Source organism: Parasteatoda tepidariorum, chromosome 1, assembly GCF_043381705.1.
Source record: "Parasteatoda tepidariorum isolate YZ-2023 chromosome 1, CAS_Ptep_4.0, whole genome shotgun sequence".
NCBI classification, from domain to species: domain Eukaryota; kingdom Metazoa; phylum Arthropoda; class Arachnida; order Araneae; family Theridiidae; genus Parasteatoda; species Parasteatoda tepidariorum.
The window spans coordinates 40,183,865-40,209,701 of record NC_092204.1 but is presented as its reverse complement, the minus strand read 5'-3'; the positions used below and the strand labels follow the sequence as shown (position 1 = coordinate 40,209,701).

The 25,837-nt window shown below is 30.6% G+C and overlaps 1 protein-coding gene across 4 annotated transcripts in view; it reads left to right on the top strand.

The window, feature by feature from the left end:
- LOC107447098 (uncharacterized) overlaps positions 1-25,837 on the top strand; it is a 56,900-nt gene that overhangs the window by 16,519 nt on the left and 14,544 nt on the right. For all 4 annotated transcript variants that reach the window (XM_071179080.1, XM_043038940.2, XM_071179077.1 and 1 more), the window contains exons 2-4: positions 18,887-19,070; positions 21,286-21,555; positions 22,861-25,730. In XM_071179080.1, the coding sequence (XP_071035181.1) occupies positions 18,901-19,070; positions 21,286-21,555; positions 22,861-25,730 (3,310 nt within the window). In that variant the 5' untranslated portion in view covers positions 18,887-18,900. The remainder of the gene's footprint in view (positions 1-18,886; positions 19,071-21,285; positions 21,556-22,860; positions 25,731-25,837) is intronic.

Sequence of the window (25,837 nt, the reverse complement as noted above, 5' to 3'; positions counted from 1 at the left end):
TGAAATTGATTTTAAAAAATCAGGTCTCCATCCTGTGAAATGTAATTTTGTTTATCATCAGTGACTTAACAAAAAGCCTTGACATTGTATTATTGATTTCACTATTTATGCTTTCCTGTAACAGTATTCTTTGTAGGCACTAATAATAGAGGGAAGGTTTTGGAGTGACTTTTTAAGTTTTTATAGTTATTATTTGTAATTAATTATAACTAGCTTGCATAATGATTTAATATAATTATATAATTATCGATCTATAATAATTAGAATTTAAAAAAATTTCTATCTTAGTCATGTTTCAGACATTATGTTTCATGTTAGACACATTTTGTGAACTTTACACACTAAATTATGTGAATTTTTCCCCCTTAAAATTCTTAAATGTTATTTAATAAATTATAGTATCCCCATAATTTGCCACGAAGTTGTTTGTATATCAGTAGTAAAAAAGAGTTATTTAATCATTGAATTCTATTAAAAAATAAATTTGAATATCTGAATTCAATTGAAAGATCTCTAAATTAAATTATAAACACTAAGATGTTGTGACTAAAAAAACAATTTTGTATATATTTGCATTATTATGTATTAATCTGCAAGCATATTATGCTTCAAATAAACCATTTTTACAGTTTTAGTTATTAATATTAAATTTTTATTTTATGTTCTTTCAGCTTATATTATTTGTTTAAATTCATCAAAGCTAAAATTTATCAAATTGATAATCCTTCCAATCCAAAATGCCAATTTTTCTGATGCATAAGGAAATGGTACTTGTTTAAGTTACTAAAAAATTTCTAAAAAGCAATAAAATGCATGTTTCATTATATTATAACCAACCCTGAATAGAGTGTTATGTTAATGAAGACTTATAGTACGAGAATCGGTAATTGAATTAACTGCAGTAGGAAATATAATTGTAGACCAACTTAGTTTGAGTGTTTTTAAATCTGAGAACTGCAATTTTCCTTAGATGTTAAAGATTGTTTTCGTCGAATTTCATTTAGTTGTGTCTCAAGGTTAGTTATGTCTTTGATGCCGGACATAAAACGCATTCTTTACGATATCAGGTATTGCTCCTAAGGAAGGCATGCTGGTTAACACAAATAAGATGACTTTCTTCCTGTTTAGTATTTCTCCTATCAGTTGAGGTTTCAAGATTTTCTTTACCCACCTATTCGTTTTACTCTTCGATTCTTTCAAGTAACCCATTAATTTTACCATCTAAACTGAGTTTTTAGAGTTACGCAAAGTACGTTCAAAATTGCCCTGATTAGGATATCTTTATTAGTAAAATTTTCTACTAGAAATAGCTGCTTAAATTGGAAAAAAATAAATAAAATGAAAATAATGATTTGGACTATTGACACTTGACTTACCGATTTAAATCAAAAAAGGAAGGGGGGGGGGAAATTTAAACATTTTACTAGTGATGATTAATTTTGTAAAATTTGATACTATTTAAGCTTGTTTATCATTCTTATAAAAGAGAATCAGTGTCAAAAATAAAAAAAAAAAATTTGGGGTGGGGGGGTATTTTTATTTTTTGAATATACTTTCATTGCCATATATTCTATTTCAGTAGCGTCAGAAACGTTTTTCACAACATTGAGGGAAAAAATTCCTATGCAACAACCAATTGATTAGGATCAATGACGTAGCTGGCGGGGGAGGGAGGTAAAAGGGGACATCTGTCTCTAAGCACTGTTTTAGAGGAACGCTGAATTCATGAAGAATAATTGAAAATTAATTCCAGAGTAAAATGTTTTTCTCTTTTAAATATACCGAGTTTTATTTGCTAATTACAAGCCCAATAACTCCTCAAAATTTTTATACGATTTACCAAAAAATTTAACTAAGTCTATTAACTATTATTGTCGTACTAAGACTATTAATGAAGTTCGTTTTGCACTTTTTTCTTTTCAAATTTATTATCGAATTGTCTATATGTTGAATGAAAAATGAGTTTTAAGAGCCCACTTAACATTCAACAAAAAACAAACGCAATCAAAAACATCTGAGTGTAATAGAAACTACATTAGTAACCTGCACTGTGAAATGGAGTGAAGTATTCAATGTATAACTTTAAAAAAAAAAAAAAAAAAACGCTAAATACGGTTGATTTAAGTTTTTACTATAGCTAAAATTTAAAATGGTTCCTAAAGTTCCCTTTTATTTCTTGTAACATATTGTAAGGGGTGCAAAAACTGAGTTTGTCTTATGGTTTGTCCCTGTGCACTGTTGTAAACCTTAGCTACGCCTCTTGGTAGCACCTCCATTTTCTTTTCTTATTTGATTGAGGTAAAAACTAAAAATATCCATTTCTGGTTCGAATTTCGGCTTTCTACAAAACTCTCATCTATAGGTATATCTTGAGCTTGGTTCGCCAAGATCTTGAGAATAGCCTTTTCCATTATTTCTTATCAGATGTTTACATTTACATATCACACAATCGGTAATGAAGATCATGAAAATCTAAGAGAATTTACCTGAAATTAATAAATTGATAGATTTTTTCCATGAAAAATGACCGCATTATTGTTAATGGTAATGACATCTTGCTACTAGATAGCAGAACAAAAATAAATGCTCTTATTATGTTAAATTGAAATATTTAATACGATGGTATTTCTGTATCTGGCTATGAAATATACAACCTCATTCCCTTAATGTAGTTTGGATGTAATAACTTGGTTTGTTATCTCTGTGTATTTTACATGCGGGGATAAAATGTTTTTAGGATAAACGCAGTGTTCTCTTAAATTTCATTTGTATTTTATTGAGATTCAAATATTTTATTTGTGTTCAGATATTTTATTTGTTTATATTCAGGTTAATTGAAAACGTTTTACTAGTAATTTTTCGAAAGAAAAAAATCATTAGCTAAGCAAATACACATGCATAAATCTTAAAATAAGGCAGTCTATTTTATCATTTTTTATTTATTTTTTTATTTTATTTATATTCATAAATGACTAATTGTTATCTGCCAGAAGACAAGGGAAATCTTGGATCAAGTATTAGGCAAAATTTGCCTTCGTGGAGAACTTTTTGATGGAACTAACCCGCATTTGCTTTACATGGAGAGGAGGAAGACCACGAGAACCTCCCACGGTTATCCTGACGGCAAGGTTACTCTAACCCAGTGGTTCCCAACCTGGGGGCGATCGCCCCAAATGGGGCGATAGAGCTTCTTAAGGGGGCGATAATCCTTCGGGGGGCGATCAGGGGGCGACGAGTATTCAAAAGATAAAAATTACCAATAATATTAATAACAAAAGCTATTTGAGATTGAAATTGAAAATATATATGAAACTTATGGTTCTGGTGTAGACAAAGAATTATGATAGTTAAAAATTAAAAAAAAATTCAAGTGCAGGATCGTTTTCGTCATATGTTTTGGTATCGCAGGCGGAAATCTGATAAGTCACTCTGTTCCTCTGAGCAATAATACTGTTTCCAGGCGTATTGATGAGATGGCCGCCGACGTTGAATCAAAACTCATCAGATTTTTGAAGGAAGGTAAATTTGCTTTGCAGATTGATGAATCAACTGTGATAGATAACAAAGCTGCTTTAGCTTATGTGAGATTCTTAACTGAGAGTAAGGAGATTAACGAGGAAATGTTGTTTACTAGAACTTTAAACACAGATACAAAAGGATCGTCGATTTTTAAATTGGTCAAAGATTATTTTGAGGAAAAAGAAATTTCCCTCACAAATGTAAGTGCTTGTGCAACAGATGGTGCTCCTACCATATCTGGTAGTAATACTGGGTTTCTGGGTCACCTTAAAAAAGAAGTTCCGGAAGTTATCTCACCATTTATTATGTCATTCATCGTCAACTTTTGGCTGCGAAAAATTGGTTATTTCTGGCATCAATAAAAGCTAATTCTCCTAATAACCGTTTGTTGCAAGAAATTTGCCATGAAAATGATGAAGATTTCGAATTCCTGCTCCTACATACAGCTGTGAGATGGCTTTCAAAAGGAAACTGAGCCGTTTCTTCGAATTGCTGGATTCGGTTACTGAGTTTCTCGACACCACTGATCCTGTTTTAAGTGAGAGTTTGAAGCAACGCAAGTTGGAAACTGCGTACCTTACTGATAGTTTTGAAAAAATGTAGGAAATCAACGTAAAACTTCAAGGAAATAAAATGAACATTATCAGGGCTAAGGGAATCATATCTTCATTCATCGCCAAGTTTGATACCTACAAGCCAAACATTGGTCGCAAAGAGCTAATGCAATTTCCAACTCTAAAAAAGTGTTCAATGGCAGATATCGAGATTCTCGAAAACAAAATCTTAATTTTTACTGATCACCTTGATCAGTAATGGAATCAAGATTTAAGGATTTGATGAAATTAGAAATTCCGGTTTGGATTTTCGATCCTTTCTCTTTTGAAGTTATGGATAAGCTCACTTCCTCTTTGTAGACTGAGGTTTTAGATTTGAAATATGACTGTGAGGCTAATGTCGTCTTTAAAAATTACGTTTACGAGTTAGCTTGGGTAAAGCTTGTGGACACTTATCCACAATTGTGGAAACAAGCTGAGCCGCTTCTCATCTCGTTCCCGTCAACATATTTAGTGGAGAGAGATTTAGTTCCGTCTTCCAGCTGCTCACAAAGCAAAGAGGTAGGTTGGACATTTGCTTCAAAGGAGCACCGCGTTTAAATCTGACGAGCATAAAACTTGACATTCAAGCTTTAACTTGAAATACACCAAGCATAGGACAGTCATTGAAGTGGGGAAAATGTACTTTCTCACTCTTCATTTTTTCCCTCAAATTTTAGTTGTTAACGTTTTAACTTTTTCATGATTACATTAAAATATGAATTTTAAAAAATGTACTTTTGTTTTGATTATTCCGTTTTAAATATCATTTCTTTTTGAAAAAAAAAAAGAGATGCACAATCTTTTTTAATTAATAAAAATGACAGGATAAATGTGTCTCCTTATTTGCATTACAATTTAAATTAAAATCAAATAGCTTAGCATATTTTCAGTGTTTGGTTGCTCACAAGCAGCAATGAATGGTTTTTTGAGCAAAAAGAGAAAGGGGCGATAAGTGTCAGCCAACCCCAAGAGGGGGGCGATGGTACACAAAAGGTTGGGAACCACTGCTCTAACCTATGATCCGTCTACCACTGAGGATATTTTTACGTCAAAGCTGTGATCGGTGCGAGCTGGGTGCGGAATTCGTATGGACCAGCCATTGCTAGGATTCGAACCCGTTTCATGTGATTAGAAAGTGAACACTTTCCCCTGAGCTATCACGGCTTTTGGTGTGTATTGCCCTTGAAACTATATTAATATGATGATACTGTTTATTAAAGGCAGTGTTGTGATTGAGATTGTTGTTCTTAACTTCGCCGGCTCACCTTCCGTTCCAAAATAAGCAGTTATTTACATGTTATTTACAAAAAAATTCTCCGAATTATTCTAATTTCGATCTAATTCATACTAGCTGTGCCGAAAACATCCTTGTGGTGATCATTTCTTACCCCCCCCCATCCTTGAATAAATAATATAGTTACTCTTCCGGCTGATATACCGTTAAACTATCACATAGCACCTAATCGCCCCGCTGCGTAGCTTAATTAAACTAAAATATTCTCATACTATTCTCTCTTCTAATAAATAGTTTTATTCACACTTGAAAAATTCAAAATTTTATTCCAAAAATTGCCTTTAAAATATATCTTAAGGTATATTGATAGTTCTAAATAATTAGCATACTTAATTTAATGTGTGTTCTTCGAACCTTTAAGATTGCATAGTACATAAAAATTTGACCTTTAACCTTTATTCCATTTATTTCCAGCAATGTTATGTTTTTGGTATTGAGATTGATTTATGAATAGAAAAGCGTTTTAAAAGCTAAATATAGAAACTCATTTAAAAGCAACCTTTACTGTTATCCACATTTATGAAAACGAAACTCCTCATTGTTATATATATATTATTTTATATATTTATTCTATTTGAAGTTATCTGCAGATGGCTGCACAAATCAACATCTTCCCACCAACATTTAAATATTAATGAGGCTGAATATAATGGGACGTATGCTTCCCACTGCCTTATAACGGGTTAAATCTAAAGTTATTAAGGGTGATATCCGTATTTTTTCATTTACTCTCCGTATGCATTTATTTGCGTTAGACCATCTTTAAAACAACTTCATTCTTATTTCAATTAACCTTTTCTTCAAAAATTTATAAATGGAAGTTGGAGACAGTGACTTGGTAAAAAAAAAAAAAGAAATTATCTATATTTTATTTTTAAAATAAGGTACATATTCAATTTCATTTTTTATTATTTTATTAATGTAATTTACAGGTGTTAAGAGACAATATTTAGGCACACAAAAAAAAAAATTGTTTACATGAGATAGTTTCTATAATTTTTTTTATTCCATTTGTACTGTTTCTAGGAAACTTTTAATGTTTTTTTAGGCATGCCCTATTTATCCTCGCTGCGTCCCTGAAGATGTCCAAATTTTGAAGGCTTTCGGGTCTCGTGCCCCATCAGCCTCCCACTACATATGCCCTTGTAAGTAATGAAATTTTACTGCACGGGACATCAAGAAATCCTATCTCTGTCATAATTAAATGTTTAAAAAACCATATGCTTGTTGTGACAGTTTTAAATGCTGTTATCTTTTGTCTCACCATTAAGACTGTTTTAATCAACTCAATAATTTGTCTCTCAGTGATGACGTAGTTAGACCTTTTTTTTTTTCTTCCCCTTCCACTTCAACCAACACTTCGTGTTCCATTTTATGTTCTTAATTGTCTGAAGTTCAGTTGTCTTATTTAGTTCCTGGTCTCTGTGTACAATGGGTGCTTATCACAGTCTCGTTTAAAATGGCTCTATTCAAATGGAAGCTATATATCTTTACTCTTTTTCTTTAAATCTGATGCATTCAATTTCTATATAGATTAGTTTATCTGGTTACGAACTCTATTTTTAAATTGTTAAACCAACTAACTGAATGAATTTCATTTCTTGACACTGAGTTAAATCCTATTTTTATTAATTTCGGGCATTTCCATTACATTTTGTTTTGTTTAGTTTTTCAATATGTACCAATATTGAAATTTGGGGTTCTGTGTGTATGTATACATAGGTTTTAAGTATAAGACTTCGTTTAATAAATAATCCCAAGAAACTGAAGAGGTAAGATATTACTCGATTTAAAAACTTCATTTGCTTCAAAAATATTAAGTAGGAAATAAGGCATGTTTAAAGCGCTCAAAAGCAGGCTTCCATTTTCAAGATTTGCCAGACGTGAATAAGAAGAAACAAAAGTGATTTGAAATATAAAACGTAACGTTGTAACGAAAATTAGAAAAATGAAGGTGAAGGGTCGGGATAGCCTGGTCGGTAGGGCACTGGACCCATGTCAAAGAGTTCGTGGGTTCGATCCCAGCCGGCTGAAGACTCTCCGTGTAGTAAATGGTGACTGATGCGCGTTAAATCTGTCGAGTAGCAAAGTTCTCCATGTTCCCATAGCAAATCAATACCTCTGGGGGTACTGATCCAGGAGTTCCCATGCCTTCTGGATCGGTTCAAAATTACAAGGCTACGGAGTTTAACATTAGTAGTCGTAAACCCACAATTGGGTCGACTGTTAAACGACGGATATATAAGAAATAATAATAAATAAAGGTGAGAAATAGAAAAACCACAGTAGTCTAGAGCAGCGGTGCGCAAACTTTTTTCGACTGCGACCCCTTTTGTAGAGAGAAAATTTTTGGTGACCCTTAGAGATAAATGTTCACAAATACGATGTATATTTCGCGCATTTCTTTCGTTTCATCGGAAAAAAAACATCATCATATTTGACTGATATTAATTTTATTTATAATTTTAAGAAAATGCTTTTTGTATAACACAAAAATCAGTAAATTGCCCTTTAATGAGATGTATGTGGCTGCAAGTTTCTAATTATCTCATCGATGTTTGGATGTATGTTGCTAATTGCGATTCGCATATCATCTTCAGGGTTTAAACGCGAGCGGTATTTAGTTTTTATTGAAACTAGTTTGCTAAATCCAGTTTCACATAAATACGTTGATGCAAATTGTATTAACATTCTGATGACATTCTTGTATAAAACGGGATATTGTTTTTCCACGGATAGCCAAAATTTTTGGCAAAGCTGAGTCTTCGGTAGTCTCGTCCAGTTGTGAAGCAAATAGAGATGAATTTTGTATGCGTTTTATGACTTCTGACTCGATATTTCGTGACATTTCGGAAATCCAATTGCAATTAAACACTGAGTGACGGCGCTTCACTCTTTATATGTACACTGTATGGTATGCAGCATGCAGGGATAATGCATTTCATAAAAATTTGGCGACCCCCAAATAACTTCTGGCGACCCCCGCAGGAGTCGCGACCCCTAGTTTGCGCACCACTGGTCTAGAGGAAAGCAGAGTAAAGTGCATTTCTACGCTCTATGGAGAGGTGGTGAAGAACTAACGTCGTTAACAAGGGAATCAACATTCATATAAATAAAACAAGATTCCCGGATATCAAGATAAGCTGATGTAACTAGAATGAGAATAATTTGACTTTGTCAAAATTGAATTTATGCTCAAGATTCCAACGGTAAGCAACAATTGATGATTTCTCGTATTTTTGATAACGGAAATATCAATTGTGTTTCTTAAGTCGAAATTTTAAAACGCGTCTAGTTTGTTCGATGTAACTATTTGACTGTTATTTCATATCGATATATTTTTGAAGCGAATAAAGTTTTTAATCAAGCGATCCAAGATTATACATATTTTCGTTGTCAACCTCAATGTGTTGTTTTAGAGCATGATTAATAATTTAATGCTTTCTTTTACTTAAAGAAATAAAACTGTCAAATAAGGAACGATATATTAACACTTAAAAAAATGGTTTCCAAGTAAAAGAATCTCCATTTGATTTAGCTATTTGAATTTTGTTTTTGAAAATAAATTCAAAGGAAGGGACAAATAGTGAAATAGGAAGCATCTGAAATAATTTCTCTCTAAAGGTAGTAACAAACTGCTGTAAGTAATATGTTCTATTCAAAGAAGGTCTGTCGTTCAGGATTCCATAGCTGAAAATAATTAGAAACCGTTGACTATGGTAGGAAGGATGGGAAATGATTAGGAACTATTACATTATGACATTACGTTTGGTGCTGTGTAGTCGTTCCTAGTTCTTACGCCATTAAACTTTTCATTCTACTGATCTTTTTATTATATTTTACATTATCTGAAATGCCACTCCTATTTTTTAGTTGCAAAAATTTAAATAATTATTTTATTTTTATAAGTTTAAAAATGCCATACAGAATTGACTTCACCGAGCTGGAAAATTCGATGGGTAATAAAAAAAATTGAAGAAAAAAAAAATAATTGGAAAAAGTGAATTGTTTATATCATTTAAGAGCTAAGCATCTAACTCGCCACTTGCCGAGTAGTTATTTGTAGGTCTAGTATGTGACCTTCTTTAAAGTAAATATTTTAAAAGATCCACAATAGTTTCCAATTCAAATATCGAAAGAAACACAAAATAGTCATCAACTCTCTCTTTAGCATTGAAGGACGGAATAGTTACTATCAATTTATCTTAATATGTGTAAATTCTAGAATATTAACGAGTAGATTCCAAGTGTTGTATTCTTTCAATTGCTTATCTGTGCCTTTTAGCAAGTAGCTCTTTAACAACTTGCCAAATAGTTAAGTAACCTTGACTCTTTGAATACAATCTTGGCATCTTTTAAACGTTTTTTTCTGAGTATTTCGCTTCCAAATCCCTGTAATGATGTAGATTATTTTATTTATGCCATAAAAATAATCTAGAGGGCTGCATATAAATAAAAAATTATGTGTTCTCAATTCTTCTCGGTTCTCCCTCTCTTTTTTTTTTTTTTTAATTTTTTATTTTTTTAATCTACTTTATTTTATGAGTAATTTTTAGTCCCTCTCGTTTACACGAAGTTGTGGTAAGTTTCTTTTGTTATTTAAGGAAGACTCAGAAATCGGTGCGACTTTATTTTAATACATTTTTTTTTATTGTATATATTTTAATCTTTTATCCTGTAATAAATACAAAAATTCCAAAAGTTAGCTAATAATCAATGTTTTGTAACTTTTTTTAAAATTATCCATAACTTGCTGTACTTATGGAGAAAAAAAATCATCCAAACTTGCTTCAGTTTTTTTTTTTTTTTTTAACTGCATGAAGCAATTTTCGTTGCACGTAGGATTTTTTAAAAATAATTTTTTCACAAAATGGATGTGGTTTGAAAAAAATTCAAAAATATCACATAAAATAACTTACACTAGTGGGCTGCTCCCCCTGCTCGCCAACCTCCGAAAATTGCTACGCAATCTTATAATAAAAAACTTACTCATACCATTACAATATGCTGACAGAATTAATTGGTTGGTATTATTTTATTTTTAATGACTGTTCCTTATTGTCTGTTGCCTTAAATAGACTTGCTTCACCTTTCTTAATAAAATTTTTTACTCGTATTGCAGCAAAGATGAGTCAAAATTTTGAACAAGCTCCCATTGGGGAAACTTTTAAATGGAGCATCGAAATGGAGAGCACATCTATTGAACTCTTGAAGAAAACATTTGGAATGTAACATCCGCCACCACAGGAAATATCATTTAAGAACTCATAAAANATTTGAATTCAAATAAATGACATGTAATTCGTTAAACCTATTAGAAATGTGCTATAGTATAAAATCTTAAGATAAAATTTCTAAGACTGATATCTCTTTAAAAAGGTTAAAATTTTGGCTATAATTAAGTCTATTAAAAATTGAATTAAGTTAATAGCAATGGATATAAACATTATATTTTTAAAAAATAATAACTATGAACGATTCACAACTTTGTTAAAAACATAAGTATAAGTCTTAGAATAAATTCGTGATAAAACAAATAAATTCGTGATATAAATCAAAAATCGTCAAATAAATTGGTAATATATAAATTCGTGAAGAAAAAAAAAGCGCTTTCGACAAAATACTAAAATAGAGATCTATCGACAAAGACTACTCACTTCTGCCTAGCTTAATAGTATGAGATTGGTTATTTCAGTTCTCTCTGGTTATTTCAGTTTCCGATTTTAAAAGCGCTATATGTTGAGCCACCTCATCCAGATTTGGCATGTGACATTTTTAGCGGCAATCTTTGGTTGATTTTCTAGCGTTGCCATTCGGGGAGTTGTAATGAGACTTTTTTTTGTCGCCGTGTAAGAGAAATATGTATATAGATTTTCGTGGCTTATGCTGTAACATTCACATTTTAACGAAAATCAATATTTTGATACAATAATCTTTTTAAGAAAATAGTGAATTTTTTATGGTTTGTCTTTAAAGATTATTGTATTGCTCCCCCCAATTAAGCGAAATAATAGCCCCCTGAAGATAATTTTTTGCTGTCGCTCTATTTTTCTAATTTATAATACAAAATGCGTCTAGGAGGAGGAAGTACTATGAACGAATTCAACAAAATACTGAGATTAAGTAGGTGAACTGTAAAGGGATAAAACAGTTTCTAATTAGTTAACGATTATTAAAAGATAATTGAATCTATTTGTTCTGAAGGTCGGTAGATAAAATATATCCTTCTTTGTTTATATTACCGGATGAATCACGCAACATTTAAGGCCAATGACTTCGTTTCGTTATTGAACTATAAAAGAATTCCCATAAAAATATTACCTAGAAAAAGTTTTTTTTTTTTCATATCTCCCTCTTTTTGAGTATTTACGCTTCGTTCTGTTTTCGTATTGTTGAGTTTCAAAGTCGCGACATTGTACAGATTTCTCTTTCATTTATTTACTTCTCACTTTTTTTTAAGGAAATATCTAAGATCCCGGAAATATAAGAAAAATACTGCTTAATCACAGTAGGGTAAATAACACCCCGCACGACGTTTGAGGGCGCATTCACAATTCATTACAATATGGTAAATGTATACAGTATTTCAATTTAGTACTTTAATTCTACCTTTTCATCACAATTACTATTTTGTATTTTCTTAAATTGAAATAAAATTATTGATTATAAGTATCCGAATGTCTCTTCACCACAGCGTTTTTTGTTTCATATTATTAATTTAAAAAATATTTATGGTGAATTTAAGATAGGACACTTAATAAATCTTGCAGGGGGTGCAACTAAGTCGACGTACTTATATTTAAGATTTACGTTTTGCTCTTAGATTATTCTTATATAATATGAGAAAAAATTAATAAATTCTAAATAAAAGCCATCGTGACTTCCGAAATAAAAAAATATTTTTTTTTCTTTTGATAAACAAATATATGAGCCGCTCAGAAGCCAATGCAGTTAAGTCCATTTTTTGATATTTTCTGATATTTGGAAATTTTGATGAAATAAAAAATAATCCTCTTAGTTATTAAAGGATTTACTCGTTGGTTACTTTTTTCTAGGTTAGACAGCCCTTTTTTTAATAGCTTCTGAATATATTGTATAATAATTTCAGAAGCCATTGTGAATAAGTCCACCTTTTATCAATATTTTTTTACATAAACTTTGAAATAAAAATTAAATTCTTCTTCTTTCGATATTTGTTGGTAACACTGAAAAACACGAAATTCATAGTTAGGGTTGCCAGACGTAGTATTTTTAATACTTCGGTAGTATTTTTTCACCAAAAAAAGGGGTATGGTATTTTTCGTCTTATTTTTTTAAAATGTGGTTTTTTTTTTTTAAATTTTATTTTCATTTCCTAAAACAAAGAAAAGTGCCACTCTAGTTTTGAAGTAAAAAACAACTTTTGAAATAATTCAACAGTTTATTTTCTATTAGTCACTGTATCTAGAGATGATTGAGAAAAATAAAAGTTCGTTTATACTAGTAGACATGAATTTCTTATCTTTTTCAGCTGCCAAAAGTCCTAAAATTTTTAAGATGCTGTCATTATTTCAATAAATACTTACGTTTTTATTTACACATCCTGTACATATCTTGTTTTTTTGCAGAGTTTACACCTCGAAAAAAGACTTTATACACTTTTCTAATTAAATTAATAAACCAAGAATTTTAAAAACTAATGTATCAAAAAACATTAATTTTCTCAATTGTTGTGTTTTGGACCGCATTGGCTTCTGAGCGACTCTCCTATTAAAAATTTAAAAAGATTGAAATTTCGTTTTTAAATATTTGAATTGATTGATGAATGGCACATTGATTAAAAATAATTCAAAAATACTGATTTCAAATGTTTACATTTTAATTTTAAATGTTCTAGGATTATACTAATATTTTACGTTCTTTTACAAATTTAATCTCGATAATAACCATGTCTAAATTATGTTTTTAATTTGATGGAAATGTAATACTAAGTCAAACGAGAGTCTGAAAAATGTCCTACATGTTAATAGTTAGAACTTTGTGTGTTAAAGTAAATCGGTTACGCAATCGCAGTTGTCGGCCTAGGGCGTGTTTCCCAAAGTGTGGTACGCGTACCCCCAGGGGTACGGGAACAGTTTAGCAGGGGTACGCCTTCTTATGCAAAATAACTTGCAACAAACGAAAATTTCAAAAAATTTTATTTAAAAACAAAGCTAGCCATGGAAATTGACGATTATGCATTTTCCTATTGGCTATTTTTTGCAAAGTTAACAGCTAATATAATTAGTGGTGTCAACTGCCAGTTGTGATTTTTAATTTTTGTGCAATTTTTTATAGTAAAAAATACATTCATTTTTTTATTAGTGGTACGCAGCATTACGAAAAATTTGGAAAGGGTACACTAAAGTCATAAGTTTGGGAAGCACTGGCCTAGGGGGTTAATGTTTCTTGATTTCAAGGTCAACTTCATGATGAAGGCAGTGTGGTCAGCATTGCGCACTGTCCACCCTTACTTGAAGGTTCCAAGCCACCCTGCGCATAATGCTTTAATCACTGTGCTGAGTCTATGTACAAAATTCTTATTTTAGCTCATTTAGCTTATTTCAAAGTTACCTAACCCTTTTTAACTTATTTCTCAGCCCTTTTAATCTATTTATGTCAGCTTTTTTTAAATTCATAATTCACCCTTTTGTTGAAGCTAATATGGTCGCTGAATTTGGCTCGCATCCAAATAAAGGTAGAGTTTTACTTCAATTTTTATGTTGGACGACCCGATTTCTTATAAATAAAGACTGATTACACTATTATAAATTTCGTTATTGTATTTTTTTTTCAGGAAAGTTAGTCATTTGACCTATTTGTAGACTGTAGTAAAACTTCTGTTCTGCGTTATTACTCTCTCGTAATATATTCAAATAGAGTCGGGACCATTTTCTTCAGCTTGTCTTTTAAGAAATACGAGAACATTGGTTTCTCATTTGCTTCCTAAATATTCAAATTAGTTTTCGCCGCTTGATGTCTCTTTCATCAGTCGCCGATCAGAAAACCCAACACGCCCAAAAAATAAATAAATTAAAATAAAACTCACTGGCACTTTTTGTTCGAAATCTTCCATCTCTTCTGAATCGCCAGCTAGTGTTTCCTTAGGAGTTTATTCCTTTTGTATTGTTTAATAAATCACGTGTTTCTCATGGTTGACCGAAGATTTTGCTCTCCATTTTGCAAGGTGATGAATAAAATGCATGACTTTCCTCTTTACTTAAAGGTCCAGGAAGGTTATCTGGTATTTTACGGATATTTTATTCACTTTTCATGCACACCTTGTTCCTAATTCCCCCTTTTTTCGGACACGCATTAAATTCTAAAGTATGTAAAATGTCTATTAGTACCAATATCTTATTCTGGAGTAAGCCTTTCTAGAACAAATATAGATTTATAAATTTCTTACACTTTCAAATTATTAAAATGAATAATTTTGTTGAAGTGGATTTTAGAGGGTGATCCAATTTTAATGAGTAATAATAAAAGTCATAATATAGCTAAATTATAATGTTAGTCCATGTCATAGCAACATATAAAACTTTATTTTGTATTTTTCTTTAGAAATTTTTTTTTAAAAAAATCATATAATGACACAAAATTGTAAATCTGTCATAATGCATTTAAATATATGAATTATAGCAGCTGAAAAAAATGAAGTAACGCTTTAAATAGTGCATAATAATTTAATAGTTATAATTTCACTCGTTAACGTACATGCTTCCAGAAAGTGTCACCTTTTTTTTTTCTTTCTGTTGCTGCTACTGCAGATGAAGATTTTTAAAACGTGGAAAATAATTTTGATGCAACGCCAATGAGCTTCTTTTTAGTATGATTTTTTAAAAGCCAATTAAAATTACAAAAAGGAAGATAATGAGACTTTTATTGTGTTAATTATATTTTAACAAGGTAATTTTATGAATACAATTCTTGAAATAATTTCTTTTCTTAAAAAAATAATAATAATTCGATGTTGTCTTTAAGTAAACTTTTATAGATTTCACTTAATATTTAACTGAGGTTCGAACCCTGGTGGCGGAACAGCTTTAGAACGATGGGTATCAGCTTGTCTGGAAAGTAAAGGCGGCCGGTGCCCAATGTTGACTACTTTGCCATGCCGTTGGTCACGAAATTGTAGAACCTTAACCCCCATTACCCTCTCCCCCCGGCCTAAAATAGGCTGTTGCGGGATCGCTCTACTCTACTCTGATCTCTAATACTTAATATTTAATTCCGGATGTCAAAGAAAACAGAAACTTTTACAATTTTTGTTTTATTTTTCGTCTAGACTCGACGCGTTGCTAATTTTAGAATCATTGCGTTGACATGAAACTAGTTAAGAAAAATAGTTTACCTTGAGATTTATTTTCTGCTCAATTTTTCGAAATTTATTCCTATGAAGTTTTTATTTGAACTCTTATATATTTGTTTTTATATGGCATAATACTTCATACATTTCATATCACTAGCTCTCCATTTTATTATCGAAATATTTTTATAGGAGTCTACTTATGGATTTTTCAGTTGTATCAACATAGACTGTGGATGTAATTTCACATTTTAAAAAAAATACATCGCTTAATGAGGCTCTTTGCTCTTTCTATAATCATACCATCGTAAACCAAAATTAAACCCATTGTTTCAGCTCAATGTTACCTCTACTATATGATCATCTCATCTTTTTCAATGCATCTTCGCGACTTAATGACGATTTATGACAGATTTGTCCTGTTTTATAACAGTATATTTCAATAAATTTCTTCTCGTTAAGTTTTTATTACTTCATTTTTTACCGTGTGAAATTACTTATGATAGTGAACAATTAACTTATAGAAGTGTATTTTCCTTTTTTAAAAAAGAAAAAAAAATTAATAATAGAAAAAAGAAAATATTGCATATTATTTATATTTGAATTCTACCCTACTGTTTTCGAATACATTTTAAGTTTTCTTTTTAGAATCGTGTTTGTGAAAAATAATCATTCTTGTTATTCAAGGCTCGTAATTGCCCTGATTTTCTTGAGGGAAGGAAGAAAGAAAATTTTTTTATTTGTTCTGATAGTCCTGATTTTTGTGTGTTGACCATCTCGTTTTTTTACTTTCACAAATACTACTTATTCAGATTTTAAAATAGGGGATTTGAAGAATCAAAAGTTCTGGATTTACGATTCAACATCTTTTTATTTTAATAATGCTAGTTAAAATCGCAAAATTCAATAATTCAAGCTTACAAGGCATCCAATTGGTTCGTTCCCCCCCCCTCCCTCTCCTTTTTAGTTTTAGGCTTCTTTGCTTTATTCCTTCTTTTGAATGATTTGAAAATTATTTCAAGAAAGTGTTTCGATTATGTTTGAATTGTGATGCATGCAAAGGTTTACACCCCAACCTCTCCCCCATCATTCTCACCCCCCAAAAAAAGACTGAAGAAAGTTTTTGCTATTAAGTACTTGGTAGAGGCAAAAAGCATTAAATGGTGCACAAGTTGATCCTCCTTTACATTTTTTTTTCTATGTCCATTACCATGCAATTACACATGAATTCAATTCACTCAATGTTTCTTTCGTGAATATTCATATTTTTGACAATTGCAGATTAGTTTTGGTTTTGAAATATTTTCACCTAAAGAGCAGTTTCATAAAGGGGAAGAATAACTTACTAAGTTAGGAAACTTATTGTAAAATTTCTTAACTCTTTAGTAGGATCCTGTAATCTAAATTAATTTTGTATAAAGCTGATTTTTTAATATTGACTAAATAAATCATAGTTAGTAGTAGTACCTGTATATAAATGGTTCTAACTATAAATGGGTCTCTACAGTCCTCTTTTAACCACAACTTGTACAATTTTTTCCCCCTCTTTCTTCATCTAAAATATGTAGGGACCCCTCAGCTTAGGGACCGATCACTAATAAATTATACACGTTTCAGACATATGGCATTACCCACTGGATTTATTATTTTAAACTTTTTGGGAATTCAGTCGTTTTAGGATAAAATTATTCAATTAGCAATTTTATTTTATCAAATTTTTGTGATGAATTTAAGGGTTGTTACTCTCAGCAAATACAGTGATAAATCTTGTAGGTTTTTTTTTTCTTTTTCTTTTCGTTGATATTTTTATTGTTATTCTCTTTTATCTTATTTTAAAAATGATCGATTCTTATCAGCAATACAGAAATTGCATTTATTAGAATTTTTAAATAGTTAATTGAGAGATCATCCACTAAATTTCTTTTCTCCAAAAATTTTAAACTGCATGTTTTTGTTTTCAGATACAAATGAAGTATAAAATTATTTCATAAAGGAAGGTTGAAGTTGATTACTAATTTTAATTAAATATTGGTATGATGGAATATCAATTGAAACAATATTACAAAAATTTTCAGGCTTCACTATTATGAGTTGTTAGTTGTTCTATTTTAATAAAATCATTTTGGAAACTGTTGATAAATAAAGTAATTCGGAAATTAAAAATACAATTTTTTAAAATTTTTTTTTGTTCTTTTGCAATTGTGTTTGCCTTACCTAAATAGAGCAAAACTTCTTTTTTTTTTATGTTTACCTTCTTTAAAAGTTATCTGGTATAAGTATTCTGCTATTCCAAAAAATATCCTAATTTTTTTTAAAAATATGTTGTTTTTTAGGCTACGATTATAACACTTTTAATGTAAATTTTTAAAATTCTAGTAGAACATTAATTAATTAAAACCTGTGCATTTGCAATTGCAAACTACTGGTTAAATAAGGAAAAGAGAATATTATCAAATTTTATGAGTCATCAACTTTAATTATAGCTCATAGTCATTTGAGGTCCTCATAAAGCCAGTTTCTATTGGAAAAAGTACGCATTTCAGCAGCATCTGACAAATAAACTTGTTTTTCATAATTTTGATCCCTCACAACCGCTTTGATTACAATTTATAAAAATTATTGGATTTTGAAAACTTACTAATATCATCATATATAATAGGCAGTAATTGCAGAACACCTTGCAGGATCACTGATGCTATTTATATCTCAATTAAGACTATGTTGCTACCAACATGGCATAAAATTTGTTTATAAAGGACTACATATAAGTTTAGTTGCCATTTGTCGGCAATTTTTCAACTGTAGTTTCCAAAAATTAACAAAAATTAAGTAATTACAATTTCAAATTATCAGACCATTTGTACATTTTTCAGCGATATTTAATTCGAGAAACTGATATTTACCACTCTGTTTCTTATTTTTTACATATATATTAGCCAACATAAGTGAACAATCACTATTTGATTGAGTGGGAAAATTTTTAAGGACAGTTGTATGGTGTATGATTGTTCAATGATTGCCAAATTTGTTGTTCTTTTACTTTACTAAAAGCTTTAGTTTGAAACAAAAAATTTTTTAATGAAGTAATTCTAAAATAAATACTGTTTGTTGAAAGTATTTTGTATTCATATATGTATATATTTTTTTTAGGTGCTGTGCACAATATGGGGGATAGTAATCAATCCAGTCAAAATAATTCCTGTTTTGATTCTGACTGGAACTCTAATCAATTCCTGTCATCTGATGTGAAGATGACTGACCAAAAATCCTTAGATAGTTCCTTATTTGAAAGAATTTCAAATTTTAGAGATAATGTCAATAAGGATTATTCCAGGTAAAAGAATATTTAAAACTTGTATTTCTCTTGTCTTTGTATGAAATTGCTTTGGTTAGCTTTTATGTTATTTTAGTAGAACCTTAATTAGCAGGGATTAATTTAAATTTTTTTTGGGTTGGAGAGGCATTTAATAACCATGAAAAATATAAGAAATGTAGGGTAAAATAATAATGTCAGACACATCTAAGGTTTTCAGCACCTTGGAAAAAGTTGTGTTTTTTATCCCTTTATTGTATGGCATTAAAAGTAACATTACTATTTTTCACCCTATGTACAAACTCTTGTATCACTAAATTCTACATTCAACCAACTAATATAAATTTACTTTATTTTACTATTTAGTAGTTTTGATACTAAACAAAAAATATTTGTATTTTGAATCAACATTTTCAACAATAGAAAAAAGTTTAGAAATTTTATGAAGTATTTTCAAAATTTAATGTATGATTCACCTATAACTGCAAAAATAAAAGTAAACAGCTTTTGATTTAACCATCCTTTAAAATCTTTTTATTTATGTATAATTTAAATTTTAAAATTTTAATTATTAATAAAATTTAAACTGATGTGAAGCATGGGCTGGTTTTGTATACCACTAGTACAAGTGGAATAGAACAGTTTGCTTTATATGCTAAGTGCTGTATAGAAAAGTTTTAAAAGCATAAACTTAAAAATTGTGTATAACTGCTATATAATTGAACGAATGGACAAGTCAAATAAAAAGAAAATTTGTAAGTGACTAAACAGTGAAGTAAAATAATATTGCATGAAATAGAATGCAGTTAAATTTTAATGATAAGATTGTTTTCTTATACATTTGTAACCTAAACATAATTTTATATGCATAAAAATATTTTAACAAACAGAAATTTTAATTCTCTTTCTAAAAAATAAATTGAACATAAAAATTAAAATCAGTTCTCCTTTGTTTAAAGTGTGAAGAGAAATTAACAGATATTCATAAAATATAATTTATGTATTTTTTTACTCTTTACCATAAGCTGGTTTGCATTATTTAAGCTAGAATGCATTCATTGGTGTTACAAGAACGTTTTCATAGTGTGTGTGTGTGTGCACATGCGATTCAGTATCCAATCCATTGATGGTGAATAAAATTCTTTTTACTAATTTTCATTATTTCTAACTTATTTTGGTCAACATTCAGCATACTTTGATGGTAGAGTTCTAACTGATAAGTAATGATAACAAAATATTCCTTAATATCCATGCAGATTGTTCGAATTTTATCCATGCAGAATATTCACATTTTCTAGTTCGAGTTAAAAATATTTCAGACATGTAACAAAGTGACTGGGAATAGTAACATTCACCAATGAATGGTGACAATCATTAAATTTTGACTTGTACAGTAACATATCCATGGCATTCTACTGTAGCTAATCTATGTTGGAAGAAAATGACTTGTATCATTAATATAGCTTCTTTATTGTATTGTGCTCTTGATGACCCAGGTCATGACACAACTTACTCTGATGTGTTGTGCAGCCAGATTAAAAGAAATGGCAAGGGTATATTATGTACGTTATTATTTAAAACACTGAAAAGAATTGTACAATGCAGGTACTTAAAAAAAAAAGAAAAAGAGTACCTCAAAAATATCTTTAAAGTATTTATAATATTATTAGTAGAAAGCAAATGTGAAAATGTCAGTTAGTTAATCCGAAGCAGCAGGTCCTTATTTCTAGAAGAAGGAAATCTAAAATATTTTGTATTTATCTCATTATATCAATTAAAATTTTTTAACATAAAAAAATTTAGTAGAAACAAACCACCTACCCACAGGACTTTTTTAAAGACAAAATAAAAAAAATTCATAAAAAAATCATAAATTTGTGAAATAGTATGTATCAGTAATAGAAAATACATTAATGATAAATTTTTGATCAAAATTGTGTAGTATTCCCAGACTAGGTTTCGAATTGGGCATGAATTTTGTAGTCTCTTGATATGATTAAAAGTTACGTCAAAATAAACTCACTTTTCTTCTTTATCAGTGCTGTAATCAATGTTTCATAAGTGTCAAAACTTGTTTAATGTTTAACCTACTCATAAGGTTTTGTAATTCACTTGTATTTCGTTATCATTATTTTTTAAATTTTTTATTTAAGATTTTTTTCCCTGACTTTTTTTAGCTTACAAATTTGCGATGTATATAATTAAGTCTTGAATTTAAAATTTTTTAATGTTTCAGAAAATCACCTACTTCACCCGCAGGATCCCCCACTACAATGTATGGAGCATCATTGCATCAAAAAGACCTTAGCTATGATGATTTGTCAAAAAATATAGATGCCAACCTTGCAGAAATTGACATGGAAACATTCCGATCTGAGGACATAAACTCCATATTGGCTCTACCTGCTATTTATAGTGGGGATTTTCAATCTGAAAGTCGTGGTGAGCAGTGTGCTTCTGTATCTGGGTCTTTACTTAATGGTCTGGAGTTAGATACTTCAACAAGGTTTGTACTAGTTTTCATGAATTAATAATTCATACCTGAAAATTGTGTGTAATTGGGTATTAATTGTGTATATAAAAGCTTAACGATATTAACTCTGTAAAGTACATAAGTATTATTCAGCTCCAGGTTACAATAATCATTTTGTTTCTCTAATTCCGGTACAAAATATAAAGATTTTTTACTTAGCTTTTTTTATGAGTATAAAAGTCTGTATGTTGACTCAAAAAGATCAAAATATTGTATGTTTTTAAATATCTTGTATATGAATAAATAAACAAAGATTCTCTTTTATACTTCTTTGAGGAATTTTAAATGTTTATATAAAAATGTATTACAAAGAATATTGGCTATTTCATGTGCAGGCATGAAATTCAGAAAATCCTATGCTTGTTACTCTTTATTATGTAACTTTCTGTGATAAGTATTCAGTATTGTTTTCTCTAATACATTTACTGTTTTTTTTGCGTGATTAGTTGGCACCTTGTTAATATCATATAATTAATTTGCGTAAAACTGTTAAAAGAATTTTTTTTTTCTTTTGCAAGTACATAGTAAATTTTTTGAAGTCTCTTTTAAAATATAAAGTACAATAGAAATCTGCTAATCCCAGAATAATTCCGATCATTGTCTCTTAAGGTTTCAATCCAAATACAAATTTCTGTTCATTTGTGTTTGATCGATATGCACAACCATGTATAATTTTTCAATCAGATGATTTTGTGTTCCAACAAATGGATGCTTATTTGCAGAATCTTCTATTGATGCATTTGGATTTTTTTTTGTTTGTATGCCATTATACTCTACTTTTAGTCATGGAATTGGTAATTTATAAAATAACATCTGCTCCGTAGTTTTTATGATGCTTTGTCTTTCGTATTCTCACATTTGAACAATAACTTTTGCAGTGTTGTAATCCAATGCAAATTTGGCTTATTCTTCCAATCAAGATACATCAGGCTTTTTATAACCGCAAGTATAAAATTGTTCATTTGAACAACTGTCCTTTAAGCTGTATTTTTAATGACTTTATGTGTATTTAATGTACTGTTAAATCACAAAGCTAAATTATCTTCTCTTAACTCAAATCAATATTTTGTCTTTCAATTGCATTAGCCAATTGATTGGATTTTAAAAGTTTTTAGCAAGGTATTTTAATTACAAACGGAAATTGCAGATTAGGGGTTTCAACTGTTGTAAAATTTTGCTCCTCATGTAATCTTTTATACTTTTTATGCCTTTAAGGTTGAGTGTATATTTTAAATAAACTCTTTAATGTGTTTTCACTCATATAATTTTATATTGCAGCAATCGTCATTCCGAGGATGAAATATCCATATGCAAAGATGAACCTTTATTTTCTCCATTAAGAGAACCACCAGTTCCTGAAGCAACGATATCAGTAGATAGTCTTGATAACAGTTCTAGCTATGAACAAGACTTAGTACTCACTTGTAAAGCAAATAAAAATAATTATACTATAGTTTTTGAAGGCAGTAGTACACAGTTTTCTGATGATTCTGATTACCAAGATGTCTGTCGAAGTAGTGAAGGAGAAAGTAGTATGTCTGGTGCCGTTCATATTAATTGCGGCTCTTATCGAAAGCAAAGTTCTATGGTGCAATCAGATGTGGCCTTCACAACCTGGAGCAAGCTCTGGAAAAGTCATAGAATAAGTCGAAGAAAAAGTGATACATCAAATACAAAAATATCAATCAAAAGCCAAAGTTTGCCTAATCTAAGTCATAACTCTGTTTTTATAACTGACAAGCAGCTTAACCAGTGGGCCAAGTGGTGTGGCAACCATAGGCTGCCACTATATGAATTAGTACAAAATTACCAGGCTGCTGGAATGCATGTAGGTAATAGTAAAGAGTGCTTACACTCTGTGTCTCTGCTGAAATTATTTATGAAGCACAAAGTGTCGAGTAACTCTTCCATAGGATCCAGTGGCCAGTCAGACTCCTCTACGTCTTTGATACTTCAGCCTCTAAATTTTCGAAATGCTAGTCTACAGAATTCCCTAAACATATCTGAAAAGGTCAAACCACTTCAAAGGAATACTGATGATCTTTCGCAAAACCACAAGGATAAGAATCGACCTAAGAACCAAAATGACAATGATACACGTCAGGCACAGATGATTGTTGACAATATTCAAATTTTGGACTGGAATTCTGTACAGAACATGACCGAGACTAATAACAACAATATCAATTCCCTATATAACACAGATAATGTGCCGAATAATAACAATATAGAAGAACTGAGAGGTAATGAAGAGTGTGATAACTCTCAGTACTTTGAAGATAGTTTGATGGATGCTCCCTCCCCTCCACTTAAACATTTTCATACAACTCCAATTAAAGAAGAAGAAGAAACTGATATTTCTAGTGGAGATGAAGTCATGAGAGATAGCAAGAATCCATTCGGTAGTGATGATAGCTCATCTGGAGAAATCACTGTTATACAAAACAACAACCTTGATCATGCATCTTCAACCAATAGGCAAGAAAATGGAGCTCATTTAGAACGAATCAATAATATATTTCCAACATGTAAATCAAATATTGATATATTAAACAAAGGTTATCATGTTCTTAATAAAGAAGATGCGAGTGCTAAGAGAAATGGAATTCCTACTGAAAGCCATAGTACGCAAACGAAACAATTCAATATTAATGATTGCTCTGGACCAGATGGTTTTAAGCCATTGCAAGCTTTCAGCTGTAAAACCAGCAGTAATCAAACAGACTGTGATACAACAACTACTGTTCAGTATACTACTTCAAGGGATTCAAGTCCTGCATCTAGTGGATATGTTAGTAGTCGACATAGCTCTGTGGAAAGGATACGCCCTCCTTCTTTGATAAGTGCCACTCACAATGTAACTACTCCAGTGAGTCCAATTCAGAAGAGCAATGTTATTCTAACTACTATATGTACTTGTGGGACTCAAATTCCTGTTCATGTGAAGGATTCATGTGTGCAAACATCAACTTTGGCTGTTTCCAATTCAAACTCTGGATTCACTTTCAAGGAATCAACAACAAATCTTCCAGAACCCAATCAACATTCCCAAACATCAGTCAAGTCTCCAGTGAATAATGTTGAGTCTCAATTTGGAAAACAAAAGGCAAAAGATAAAAAATCTGTTTATGTCTGTTATCCGAATTACTCTTTACCAGATTTAAGCTTCTTGAAGTCTGTTATTGAAGAAAATTCAGAATCAGTATTTCTTACTCCAACAGAATACAAGTTGCCGCAGGAAATATTAAACCAGAGAAGACCTTCAAGACCTAGATCATATGGAGCATATGAAAATTTGTTGCAGAAGCATCTAACAAAAATAAAGGACTGGGAATCTTTGAATGTGTTATTGCCCGATGACTTAAAAATCCTTATTTCTAAACAGCGTCCCAAAGGCATGAAATCGGATAGTTCATCATTTACTGATGCTTTGAATTCAAAAGAGGCCCTGCAGTTTTTATCCTCTTCTTATTGTAATATTGACGATGCATCCAAGTTGAAAATAGGAGGTAGTGAATCTGCTAATAAACAGCATGTACCAAGAAGTATATTACGCAAGTCAAATTCTGTTGAACAGTGCGAAGATAAACAATGTCATGCTCATTTACCAATTCGATGTACCAGTGCATCGTCTTTTATTTGTGGAAAAGATGGAGGAAAATCATTACCCAGTGATTTAGTACATTATAAACAAGATTTCTATGGAGGTTCGCCGCAGAACATCCCTACTAGCAATGTTAAATTTTCTGATTATTTTAATAATCAAAAGGTTGATGCTAGTGGAAAAAAGTACCAAGTTGTACAAAATTCTGATAAAAAATGTAGTCCTTGTGATAGCTTTAAATTGCCTTCTCCCCTAAGTGTACAACAGCATGATATTGGCACTATTTTGGACAAACATTGCAAAGAGGAAAACTTGCTCCAAAACTTTTCTGGTAAAAACTTACCCTACCTATTTAATAATGAAAATATACTACCTCCATTTGAGACTAGATGTGAAGTACAAGCTGGTGAGGCTCAGATGAATTGTTTGCATGGAAAGAAAGCAGTGAAGTTTTGTGAAAGAAGTCCAACAAAGAGTTCCAAGCAAACAGACTCTTGTAAGTCTGCCAAGTGCTGTAGCTGTGATATGCAAAATAGATCTCCAGGTATTATTTTTTTTCTTATGTTTCAATATGTAAAGTAAAATACTTTAATATGATATTTATTTTTAAAAACTGTTTGCTTATGTCATGTTACCAACTTACAGATTGTT